The sequence below is a fragment of the Callospermophilus lateralis genome, chromosome 7 (assembly GCF_048772815.1).
Source record: "Callospermophilus lateralis isolate mCalLat2 chromosome 7, mCalLat2.hap1, whole genome shotgun sequence".
Lineage (NCBI taxonomy): Eukaryota > Metazoa > Chordata > Mammalia > Rodentia > Sciuridae > Callospermophilus > Callospermophilus lateralis.
In genome coordinates this window covers 98,172,271-98,184,700 of record NC_135311.1, presented here as the reverse complement: position 1 = coordinate 98,184,700, position 12,430 = coordinate 98,172,271, and the positions used below count along the sequence as shown (strand labels likewise).

General features: G+C 47.8%; 1 protein-coding gene across 1 annotated transcript; it reads right to left on the bottom strand.

The window, feature by feature from the left end:
• Positions 1 to 489: 489 nt before the first annotated feature.
• Jun (Jun proto-oncogene, AP-1 transcription factor subunit) lies at positions 490 to 3,663 on the bottom strand. The gene has a single exon (XM_076860286.2). It carries the CDS (start codon positions 2,706 to 2,708, stop codon positions 1,704 to 1,706), a length of 1,005 nt encoding a protein of 334 aa, XP_076716401.1. The 5' UTR covers positions 2,709 to 3,663; the 3' UTR covers positions 490 to 1,703.
• Between the last annotated feature and the right edge of the window lie 8,767 nt (positions 3,664 to 12,430).

Below are 12,430 nucleotides of genomic sequence, written 5' to 3'. Positions count from 1 at the left end.
TGTATAAGCAGATTGCTGTTTGTATTTTCTCTTGTGAATATTTTCCATAGTATTTAGATTAGCATCTTTTGAAACTGTTTCTATAATAATTATATAAGCCAGTTTATTTTAGAAACAAATTAAGAAATAAATATGGATACAAAATTGTAAACTGCTATACTGCTAATTTTCTTAGGCATAGATGTCCCTTTTAGGGGGAAAGGAGAAAAAGGAGAGGGAGATAGGCAGACAGACACTGGGAGAATGTTTCATCCAGATCACAACTTCTAGTTTGACTCTTTCAAAATTCTTTTCTTCTTAATTATCGAGTAACTTCAGTTTGCAATGTTAACCCCAGAAACTGAAAAGAAAGCTTCAGTATAAGTATATAGCTTGGGAAGAAAAAGGTAGAAAAGGGAAAGGAATTCAAGATTTGTTATTATTGGTATTTGAATACATTTATTGTGACAAGAATGCTGTTATAAATATTCATAAGCAAAGGCCATCTTTTTTCATCTAGGAATTGTTAAAGTGAAGGCTTCAAATTGGATGGATACATCTTTTGTAAAAATTTGCAACAAGCTCCTGTTTTGAGAATAAGCATCTATTGTTAAATCTCTACTAACATTATAAATGGTCAGAGCACATGCCACTTGATACAATTCAAACTTTCCAACTGTTTGACTTCCCCCGTGGGCTGCTCCCCTTCAGCCAACCCCAACTTCTTCCAGTCTCCTGAAATACCACACTACCACAAAACCAGTTTGGTAAGCAATTCTGTACAGACAGCTTGGGAAGGGAAGAGTACAACCTGATGATAGCATCAGGTGCATTTATTCCTAAAGTCTAACAAAGAGCAGTTTTTATTGCTTGATAGCAAGAAGCGCTATGGGTGATTTTCATTGATACTCAAGTCTTTCAACTCCACCTAAATACCTTTATCTATAGATAATGCAGAAAAGAGGTTAGGGGATACTTTTCAACATTTTATTGTATTTTCTTAAATATCCTTTCTGGAATTTTCAGAAACAAAACATAAAAAAATTATATACTTTATTACAAATGGTAAACTCAGAGTGCTCCAAATCTCTTATTTACAAACAACACTGGGCAGGACACCCAAACAAACAAACATGAAATAACTTACAAAGGCAGGAAGCTGTTTATTGACAGTAATCAGCTTTCATCAAATTAAAAAAAAAAAAGTATATATGTACATACACAGTTGAAGGCAGGCCCCAAAGAGTTCATCTGTAGGCTAGGCCTTCCTTGCCCTCTCAAACTTCCCTCCCGCCTCCCCTGCCCAACCCTCCCCGCTTTGTGTTCTTAAGGAGTACTACAGAAGCAATCTACAGTCTCTATTGCAGTTTGTAAACCCCCGCCCCCCTTTTAATACTGAATGAGATCGAATGTTAGGTCCATGCAGTTCTTGGTCAATGTTAAAGAAAAGTCTATCGTTCTGTTCGCGCTGGGACAGCCCGTTCGCAAAGCGGGGCAGCCCGCAGGCGGGCCCGCTCCCTGGCTTCACGCCAAGGGAAGGCGCGCCAAGTCCTTCCCACTCGTGCACACTGGGGGCGCCGTCAGGACGCAACCCAGTCCAACTTGGATACCCTTGGCTTTAGTCCTCGGACACTTCTTTTTTTCTCTCTGTCGCAACCTGTCAAGTTCTCAAGTCTGTTTCTTGTTTTTTTTCTCCGTTGCCCCTCAGCCCAGACAGTCTCTCCTCAAAACGTTTGCAACTGCTGCGTTAGCATGAGTTGGCACCCGCTGTTAACGTGGTTCATGACTTTCTGTTTTAGTTGTGCCACCTGTTCCCTGAGCATGTTGGCCGTGGACGCCAGCTCCGAGTTCTGCGCTTTCAAGGTTTTCACTTTTTCCTCCAGCCTGGCGATCCTCTCCAGCTTCCTTTTCCGGCACTTCGAGGCGGCAATGCGGTTCCTCATGCGCTTCCTCTCGGCCTTGATTCGCTCCTGAGACTCCATATCGATGGGAGACAGGGGCGGCGTCTCGCCGGGCATCTCGGGCACGGTCTGCGGTTCCTCCTTCAGGGCCTGCAGCCGCGGGTGCTGCACCGAGATCTGCTGGGGCAGGTGGTGCGGCGGCTGCGGCGGCGGCTGCTGCTGCTGGGGCTGAGCGGGAAAGCCCAGGCCAGCCGCGCCGTAGGAGGGCGCCCCGCCGCCGCTGCTCAGCGCGCCCGGGTTGAAGTTGCTGAGGTTAGCGTAGACCGGCGGCTCGCTATGCAGGCTGGCGCTGAAGCCGCCGTTGCCGCTGCCACCCGCCACTGAGGCCACCGCGGGAGCCACCATGCCCGCCCCGCTGACAGGCTGTGCCGCCGACGTGACGCTGGGCAGTGTGTTCTGGCTATGCAGCTCAGCCAGGGCGCGCACGAAGCCCTCGGCGAAGCCCTCCTGCTCGTCAGTCACATTCTTGGGGCACAGAAACTGGGTGGGGGTCGGCGTGGTAGTGATGTGCCCGTTGCTGGACTGGATGATCAGGCGCTCCAGCTCCGGTGACGCCAGCTTGAGCAGCCCTACGTCGGGAGAAGTGAGAAGGTCCGAATTCTTGGCGCGGAGGTGCGGCTTCAGGCTGCCCACCGGGTCGGCTAGGTTCAGGGTCATGCTCTGTTTCAGGATTTTGGGGTTACTGTAGCCGTAGGCACCGCTTTCGGACTGAAGGAACGAGGCGTTGAGGGCATCATCGTAGAAGGTCGTTTCCATCTTTGCAGTCATAGAACAGTCCGTCACTTCACGTGGGGTTTGTTTGAGCTGTGCGCAGAAGTTTCGGGGTCGCAACAGCGCGCTGGCAAGCAGCGGACACCCGCGCCTCCCGAGCCTTTAGCAAAGAAAGTTTCTCAAAGAGCGCGCGCCCCCGCTGGCTGATCTCCCCCCAGCGCCCTCTTTCCCAGCTTGCTCCAGGGAGCGCAGGGTTAAGACGCCGCCAGCCCTCTTACTCGTTGGATCGCGCGCGCTGCCCGGCTTTAAAAAGTCGCGGTCACTCACTGAGCGCTCTCTGGGCGCAGCTGTACCTTGGAGCCAGGTGATGAACTCGCCTCCCAAGGCAACGGCTCTCCGGCGTCTCTGGGCAGCACCGATCCCACAGTGGCGGCGGGCGGCGGGTGGTGGCCACCCGAACTCCGATGTCTGTCCCCTCCTCCGCTGCGAGGGGGAGGGGGACGCCCGGCAGCCGCGACTCGCGCTCGCCCAAGTTCAGCAACCGGTGCTAGCGAAGCTGAGCGCAGGTCTCTCCTCTCGCCGCTGCCTTCTTTTCTTTACCGTCGCCGCGGCAGCCTACGGCGCAGGATGGGTTTGCAAAAGTTCGTTCCGGGACCCGGGGCCACAAGTCCCTGGTCCTCGAGGCCGGGAAAGTTGCTTGCTGCTGCCGCCGCTCGCTGACTTCCCCGCGCGGATAGTCGCCGCTCTCCGCGGTTGTCAGCAGTGCCCAGACAGCGGGGCTCTCCTCCTGGGGGCGGCAGGAAAAGGGGATCTCCAGGCGCTCCCCAGCCCGGGCGCCACAGGCACTAGATCTAGGCTGTTGGTGAGAAAAGAACCAGATTTGCAGCTCAGACTCCACTGCTGTCCTCCTGGCTGGCTGAGTGTCTGTCTCCCTCAGTCCGCACCTCCACTCCCGCCTTGCCGCTTCAGCTACACTCAGTGCAACTCTGAGCCCTTATCCAGCCCGAGCTCAACACTTATCTGCTACCAGTCAACCCCTAAAAATAGCCCATGATGTCACCCCAAGGCCTTCCCATTGGCTCGCGTCGCTCTCAAGGGGGCGGGCCCGCCCGTCGCCATGGAGACCCCACCCTAGAAGATTCTTCTCTGGGCCCGCGGAGGCTCACGGGATGAGGTAATGCTCCGCTGCCCTCCTACAGTTGGGCCCTTCTTTCTCCTCCTCTCTCCTTCCCCCTCCCGCGCTCCTCCGGGCCGTCTCTTCCCGGGTCCCCGCCCCGGCGCGTCTTTCCCGGCCCGCCCGGTGCATTGTGGGCTGACGTCTTGGGGTTTGACTGTCTAGTGACGGTGACTGCTGCGAGCGGGTGCACGCTCGCAGTGTCAGACCCAGGCAAGCTTAAGTTCAGGGCTCAGGAGCGGGATGCGGGGACTTGGAAGGCTAGGGATGCGGGCCAGTCTTCTGGGGCAGAGTGCGCAGACAGGGAATGGAGTTATCTTCCCCACGTGGGGGGCTCGGAGTCCGCACGGCCAGGAGGCTGGGCGCTGGAGCCCGCGGCCCCCCCCACTTCCGGGGGGCGGGAGCACCGCCCTTAAGGTGGCTCTGTGAGGTCCCGGAGCTGGCGAACGAAAGTGGGCTTAAGTTTGGGGACGGTCTTGAGAGTGGGTTCCCTACGTTGAGAACGTTCGGAAGTTTGTCTCTTGTTCAAGTTCAGGGGTCTGCAGGGCTGTGTGGCTGCGCGGCAGAAGCCGAGCTATTTCATTGCTGGATGCGGATTTAGCTGAGTCCCCTGCACCCTACTTCACCCTCCTGGAACGTGTGGGAAAGCGTGCTGGGGGTTCAGCTCTGCTTCGCAGGGGTGGTCTTTTTAGGGGTGGAATTAGGGTGCAACTCAGCGTCTAGAGGGGAATGAGCATTCCGGAAATCAGAAATTCGGGGAACCGGGAGTTCGCCTGCGCCCGACTCCCGCCCCCGCGCAACGTGTGCACCTCCCCACCCCCAGCACACACTATAGCACTCCTTCCGCCCTGATTTGCCTCCGGGAAAACAAGCCAGAGAGCTGGGGGCACTCGCCCAAAATCACGCCGCGGAGAACTGGGAGTCTGGAATAGAAGCATGCTTATATCTCTCCACTCCCTGTCTGGTGGTGGGCCCATATTCTGTGCAGCCTCTAGGAAGCGCTAGACCCATGTAAGTGGTTTCTTTTCTGCGGTTAGGATCTTACCCCTGCCCCCCACCCTTATGGACCGGAGTGTACGGTGGAAATACTGAAGTCGGGAATCGTGGTTCTCTCTTGGACAGGCCCCCACGGTGTGAAGTGCGCAAATCACGGAACTTCTCTGAGCTTTCATTTGCCTCATCAGCAAGTGGGACTGGAGAGATCCTCCACCTAGGTCTGCCAGGAGTTAGTAGCATTGTTGCCTTCAGGGAAGTGGTCACTAAACAGCCCCTTCCCTGCCCTTTCTTAGAGTTTCCCAGAGCCCCGAGGAGGGAATACCAGGATACTAGTGTGATTAGGGGAACTAGTTGTATTTTCCAGTGAGGAGCAGGAGGGGAGGAAAAGGTTGGCAGTCAGCTTTTCCCCAAGCCTTCCAACTGAGTCTGGGGTTTGACGTATGTCCTATAGCAGTTTAATTTCCTGAATTATGATCGGGACTTTGCTGCTGCTGAACTTGGGGGAATTCTTCCGTGGGTTTGTAGACTAGGGCCTTGAGGTATCTGTGGCTTTTGTGATTTCAGAAACCATAGCTGGTATCAGTGGGAAGTCGTCCAACTTTTCTTCACTCCAGGCACTAACCTCCCTGTCACTCCTGGAGCAGAGGATAACTGGCTACTACCAGCCAGGCACTGAGTTGGGGTGGGGGTGGGGTAATGATACCAGTGATGACAGGATCCAGTTACTTCCCCCAAGGAGGAACATTATCTGTGGCCTGAATCATTATCTGCTGTAATCAGGGAGCTGATGTTCTATATAATGTTTTATAATAAAACCAAGTTTCATGCACCAAACACCCACAATCCACCAGGTTTTCGAAACAGTGTGAATATACCATTGACTTCTTACAACCATTTTGAGAAGCATATATAATTACCCAGACCAAACCTGGGGAAATAGTCTTGATCTCAGGTCTGTGTTGCATTCCTTGTATTTTCTCCTTTCCTGCAAACTTTCTTCTGAAGTATTAGTTATCTGCAGAGGAAAGAGTGCTTGGGAGATGGAAGAAATGTTTTTTCCTGAGCTTCTGATTGTAACTCCTATCGGAGCTCTAGTATGTAGAACCCTAATCTCAGGACCTGGTAAATATATATATTTTTGCCTAAGGGTTCTTTGTGTTCATCTCTGCCTTATGTGGTGTAGCAGGCCGGTTTTCGTCTTGTGTAGAGAAATAGCATATTTCACCCCAAAATTAACAGCTCTGATCATGGCAATGTCCCTGTCTGGAGGCCTTCATTGGCCTCCTCTTTTTTACCAGGAGAGATTTCCACTCCTTTGTCCAGAAGGGGCCAGTTCAGCACCTCCTCTTTCCATCCTCCCCTGTCCCTCCCAGTTCCCTGTCAGGGGAAGCTGAGTTCTTCTGTCCTAATGAGCAACCCTAGCATGGCCAAGTCTTAACCTGTTGAAATTTCCTGCTCCTGTTTCATCCTCACTGTGGGTCTGCAGGGAAGCTCTGCTCACTGTGGTCACTTAAGGACTGTTGTTGAGGAGGCTTCATGTTGACAGGAGCTTCCCGACTACCTTGATTGGGGGAGTTGTACTCAGCCGATCATGGACTGGGTCTCGGTATGTCACTTCTGCTCATATACCACTGGCCAAAGCAAATCATGTGGCCCTGCCAACTTTAAGACTCTGTGACCATGCCAAGTGTCTGAAAAGGAGGGTCTCTCCAGGAGTACTTGAGGAAACTAAGGACTCTGACAGTCTCCCTTTCTGTTCACCAAATGTTTAGTTCACTCTTGCCCCAAAGACAGTATTTGTTCACCCTTTCCTCAAGGGTGTCAGCCCTGAAGAGCCTTCCAGTCACAACATCAGCTCACTTTCCAGATTTTTCTGGATGATGTGTAGAAGAGTCTGTCTCGGGTCCAGATGTGTCTCTGCTTCATCAGAAGGAAAGGTACCTCCCCTGCATCCCCCGTAGTATTTATTCTGGGACAAACATAGAATCTCCATTTGGAAAGGGAAGGAATTAAAGGTCACAGCTAATGCTGGCCCTCTGAGCAGACATTTTGAAGGTCCCCTCAACCCAGTACCCCAATTAAACCCTGACTCCATTTCCTAAGTATAGCCCTCGTCTGTTGTTTCCTATGATTCCTGGATTTGCCTCTCACAGTCTGCCTTATCTACATTAAAGTGTATCTTAGGGAATGTATTTTAAAATAAGCCCTTTAAGGAATTGAGGGATGGATGGATGAAGGTGATAGCCTCCTGTAATCCAGGCTCCTGTTCTTTTGTAGGAACATTTCTCTCAAATATGTAGACTTCTTGTCTACTGGATGCCAGGTATGCCATGTGCCAATAGCTGCAGCCACAGTGCTTTTCTAAACAGACTCCTATGGTTTGCATTTTTCTTTGCTTCCTTGCTCTCTTGCCTGCAGATCCCTGTCTCTGTCTCTCACACTCTTGCCTTCAGCTTGGTTTTGAGTGCTTTAATCTTATTGGGCACTGGTGGGGGAGCTGTCAGACCTCTTCTCCTCCTTTTTTTCAGAGCCATTTTGTCCAGTTGGAAGCAGACACTAAGGTACATCCTGATTTATCCTGAGGTTTTATCATTAGGTTCACACCCCTTGACTTGATCCTCGTTCCAGAGCTGATCTTCTTCAAGGTCCTTTTTTTGGTGGAAAACATTTCTTGATTTTATAGTTTGGATTGCCTCTTCTAACCTTGCAAATCCTTGAATCTGTAGGTTATCTCTACTCTTTCTCCTTCCTGCTCACTGAGTGGCCAGATCTTTTCTGAGCTCATCTCTTTGGGAAGTTATTTGGGATGATTTCCCAAATGCATCCAGCAGCCACCAACACATGCTGCTAACATGGTTTTACACTTTCTTGCTTTAGTTCGGTAGGTTGGTGACTTTCCTTCTACATTATCACAGATGATGGATTTACCAAATAGATCACTGTCCTTTCAGCTTCTGATAAAGTGTTCTTGCGTTTTGCCAGCTGATGAATATTGAGTACTTGACGTGTTTATTATTGTTATTACATTACCCTTTGTCTAGGTGCCAACTTTTAAAAAAAAAAAAAATTGTTTTTAGTTGTAGTTGGACACAATACCTTTATTTTATTTATTTATTTATTTTTATGTGATACTAAAGATTGAACCCAGCACCTCACACATGCTAGGGCAGCGCTTTACCACTGAGCCACAACCCCAGCCCCTGTCTAGGTGCCAACTTTTGTATCAGCCAGAAACAGGTAGGTTATGCGCTGTAACAAAAAAAAATCCTAAAATCAGTGGCTTAACCCCGAAACTTTATTTCTTGCTCATACTATTTGTTTGAGATCAAAGGGACTCTGCTCACTGTGCTCACTCAGAATCCTGTGCTGAAGATTTCATCCTGATGTTTCCACAGTGAATTCAGTCACCCTGGCAGGAAAAGAAAGCACAGCAAATTCACGTTGACTCTAAACCCTTCCTTCCAGGAATGAAACACATTATTCTGTTTATTGGCCCAGACCAGTCACATGACCGTGCCTTCAAGGTATAGGAAAGTACAACCCTACTGTGTGTGTCTAGAAGTCAGAGAGATGGAAAAAGCACACCTCTGTCTAGACTAGGTGATGCTTTGGTAGCCATCCACAAATCTGGATTACAGCCTGAATTGTTTCTCACTTGTGCTGCATGTCTGTCATAAGTCAGCTGTGTTTGTACTTTTACCCCCATCTTTGTCCCAGACGCTGACTAATAAAGCATCTTTTCTCTTAAAGCATCACTGGTGGTTGTGGCAGAGAGAAAAGAGCCTGGCTTCTAAAGCTTCTGCTGAGAGCAGTTTACATGGCCAAGCCTGATGTCAGTGGGGAGGGACAGGGAGTATTTGTGAATGGTAATGCAGTCCACCACACCCTGTACTCCACATTCCCTCCATTCCTTTGAGTCTCAACTACAAACATTTTCCATTCCTCTAGCATTTTCTTTTTTACATTTTTTTTTTTTTGTCCTTAAGCAAAATGTGAACTGGCGAACTCCTATTCACTCTTCAAGACCCAGCTCAAATAATCATTCATTCTGAAGTTTCTTCTACCCTGTTCTCCCACCTAGCCCTCAAAGTTATCTTCTTTGGCTCTCACCACACTGGGTACACATCTGAAGGAGAGGATGTCAATCACATGAATTTGTAAATACCTTCTTTAGTCCTTGACTCCAAATTCAGAAAATGTGTCCTACTTATTTTGTATTACCAGTGCTTAATAAGGAACTGGGCATATGCAACCAGAGAGGGTGCTTAATGAATGGTTGTTGAGGATTTTTTTAAAAAAGCCTTTTCCATGGTGGTATTAAGGGGGTGTTTTACTAGTCACATCAAAAATGGTACCTTGTTTTATTACATAATATATGGAACATGTGAAACCCCCTAGCTAAAATGTTAGTCCGAAGCAGCTAGTACTTCTTCCCTTATTTTGTTTTCTCCAGCCACACTGGCTATGGCTAGATCAGTCAGGATCGCCTAAATTATGATACAGTAAAAAACAGTTCCCAGATTTTGGGACTTATGATAAAAAACAAACAGAAGGAGGGTGAGAATGGTGTTTCTTGCTTCTGCTACATGTCTATCAAAGTTGGGAAGGTCTCTGTGCCATGTTCCTCTGGGATCCAGACTAATGGAGCACCCACTTTTGGTAAGGTAACAGATCTCATGGTAGAGGAAAAGAGAGCTTTAAAGGGTCTTACCTGGGCCATTAAGTGTCTTTGTTTTAAATGGCCACATGTCACTTCTCACAATTAATTGGCTAAACCTATTCCACAGCCCTTCCCAGCCACAAGGGGCCAGGAAGTGCAATCCTATTTGCCTGGAAGGCAGAGAGCTGGAAGTATTTGGTGACCAGTTCTAATGACTCCCACACTGACTTTTCTTGGTTCCCCAAACATGACAAACTATCTGTTGCCTCAGAACCCTCATATGAGCCCTTCCCCCTCTTCCCTGTTCTTCAGCTGTTTTCTTTCATGGAATTTAGCATAAGTGGTACTTACAGAGATTGCCTGTGACTTCCATACTCCTACCTGAATTAGGTTTCCCCTTTTACATTCTCTCAAAAGTACCTGTATTTTTTCCTTGTAGTTATTTGGATTTGAGGGTAGGTAATGAGTAACACCCCTTTCAGTTAAGAATCAGCTGAAAGTTTGACACAGGGATCATCGGATAATGGGGATGGATCATGATGTTATTTTGACAGTTAATATAGACTGTATTGGAGATCATGGCAGACATGAAGCATACAGAGGGTTTCCTGATGTTTCACCCCTGAATTAAACGAACCTGATTGTCCCTGGCAGAGATGGGCAGCTGCAGGTTGCTTCCAAAGGGGCAATTCATGTAAACCTCCTTTGGGTGAATTAACTGTGAAAGAGAGCAAGAGGTAGGCTGAGGTAGGCTTGCTGGGGCTCCTCTTCTGAAGCAAGACAGTAACTCACTCTCCTTCCCAGGGGACGTAAGTAGGTCTGAAAGAGTCCTCTTACAAATGTCCCTAACAAATGTCTCCTCACAGGAAACTGAGGCTAGGGAAACGGCAGTTTCCTCTTAGCAATAGAATTAAATATGTTGTTATGTATTTCTTTGTATGATTGTGTATTTTTTAACTTTTTGTTTAAGGTGTCTTTCACCAACCAGAGGCCAAGCATCAAGAAGGCAGAAGAAAGTATCTCTTGGTCTTCAGTGAGTCTACAGCCTCTAGCATGGCCCAGAGAGAGCGCTCAGTCAGTCTGGGTTATTCATCAGAGGTTTTGGTCAAGGAGAAGTATAGAACTGCACATCACCCTCATGGGCATGCCTAGACTGCACTCAAAATTTCCACAAAACTCTCAGGATCATAAAGTAGCCAGAGTCCTTCTGGGTGATCTTCCAAGACCTGTCCTTCTCCCAGTGAAGGACCTCCTTTGGCAGCATCTTGGCTACTTAAATATTGTAGCCACAGAGTGAGGACATGATGCCCAGAGAGCAGTAGTAATAATTCTACTTAGTGCGGCTGGCTGCACACCTTCAGGAATTCTGTGGGTATGAAACTTGGAGAGCAATTTTGGCCAACCATAGAGATCTGAAGGTAGGATGGCTACACCATAAGAGACCTGAAACCATGCTCCATGGGAAAGAACTGAAGGAACTGGGATTATTGAGGGGGGCATGGGGTAGGGATGGTGGGGACAAGACAGAACACAGAGGAGTCTCCAAATAGGGGGAGTTGACTTACTCTGTAGGCTTTGAGGTCAGAGCTAGAGTAATGGTTAGAAGTTAGAGAAGACAGCTGCTATATTTAAGGAAGAACTTTGTGAAATTAGTTATTTATCAGCAGGACAGTTACTTTAACTGTAGAATTGGACTCCCTCCACTCAACACATATTTATTGTCTTCTATGTTCCAGACACTCTGTAAGGTTAGTTTATGATAATTCCTAGCAAGCACATAGTACTTGTGGTAATCATCACTTATTTTCACAGTTCATAAAAGCCATCTTAAGTAGTCTCATTTAGAATTTGGAGTTTGTCTCCAACATTAGTGGTTTCTCAATTCTAGAGTTATACATTTTTACTCACAAAATTTGTAAACTGCATTGATGTTTTCTCATGTCCAGTGTTAGTTATATGGACATTCTTCTATAAAAACAAGTGTTTTCAGTATCATAAATCAAAATTACCTATACTTTATCCACTGTCTTTATTGCTTCCATATTTGAGGATCACTTGGGAAGATGAGATACTCCCTTACTGTTCTGGTAGAAGAACTATAAAGTATCCACCAAGCCCCTGCCCTTTTGTGCCTTGGTACACAGCTAGACTGCATTTCCTGGCTCCTTTGTAAGTAGGTGTTCCTGAGTTTTAAACATTGCAAAGAGGGTCAATAGGATGTGTGTTACAGGCCTGGTTCATAAAACCATCTCTCCCTATCTCCTGATAAGGGACTCCAAGGCCATATACAGGGATACAACCACAGAGAGAAGGAGCCTGGATCTCTGAAAGAAGGTCGTCTAAAACCCAGAAATAGTCTCACTGGACTTGGAATGAGAAATCAACTTTATTGTGTTGATGGACTGAGATTTGGGATATTTGTTAGAGCTGCCAGTGTCATCTTACTGCAGTTGTTGCTGAAGGATAACCTCAGTGGCGGATCACAGATCCAAAGTAGAGGTTTTGTCCCCGTTTGAAGAGAATTAATGGAGGAGACAGAGTAAAGCAGATGGCACTTAATTGCATATGGAGGCTTCCTTTTGCTAATATTTTCTTCCCATCTAATTTATAAACTTCATGAGGCATGTTAGCATGTCTTATGTCCTCTTCTGTATTTCATCGTAGAGTGAGTATTTACTGAGAAATGCCTGGTGCTTTTGGGTTTTCAGAAAGAATCCAGAGAGCACATACTGTTAAACATTCATTAATTCAACAGTGTGTGAGTATTTACCATAGACCAGCCTCTGGTGATCATGGTAAACAGGAACTATAGGCCTGCCTACAAGTTGACAGATAGCAAGGAAAGTGGGTAACTAGGAGGCAAGACTAGTCCAGTCTGATAATGTCTGCACGTGGCATCTAACAAGGGTAGAGACCAGAGAATTGTTGTTAAGAAGGTGGTGAAAGTTT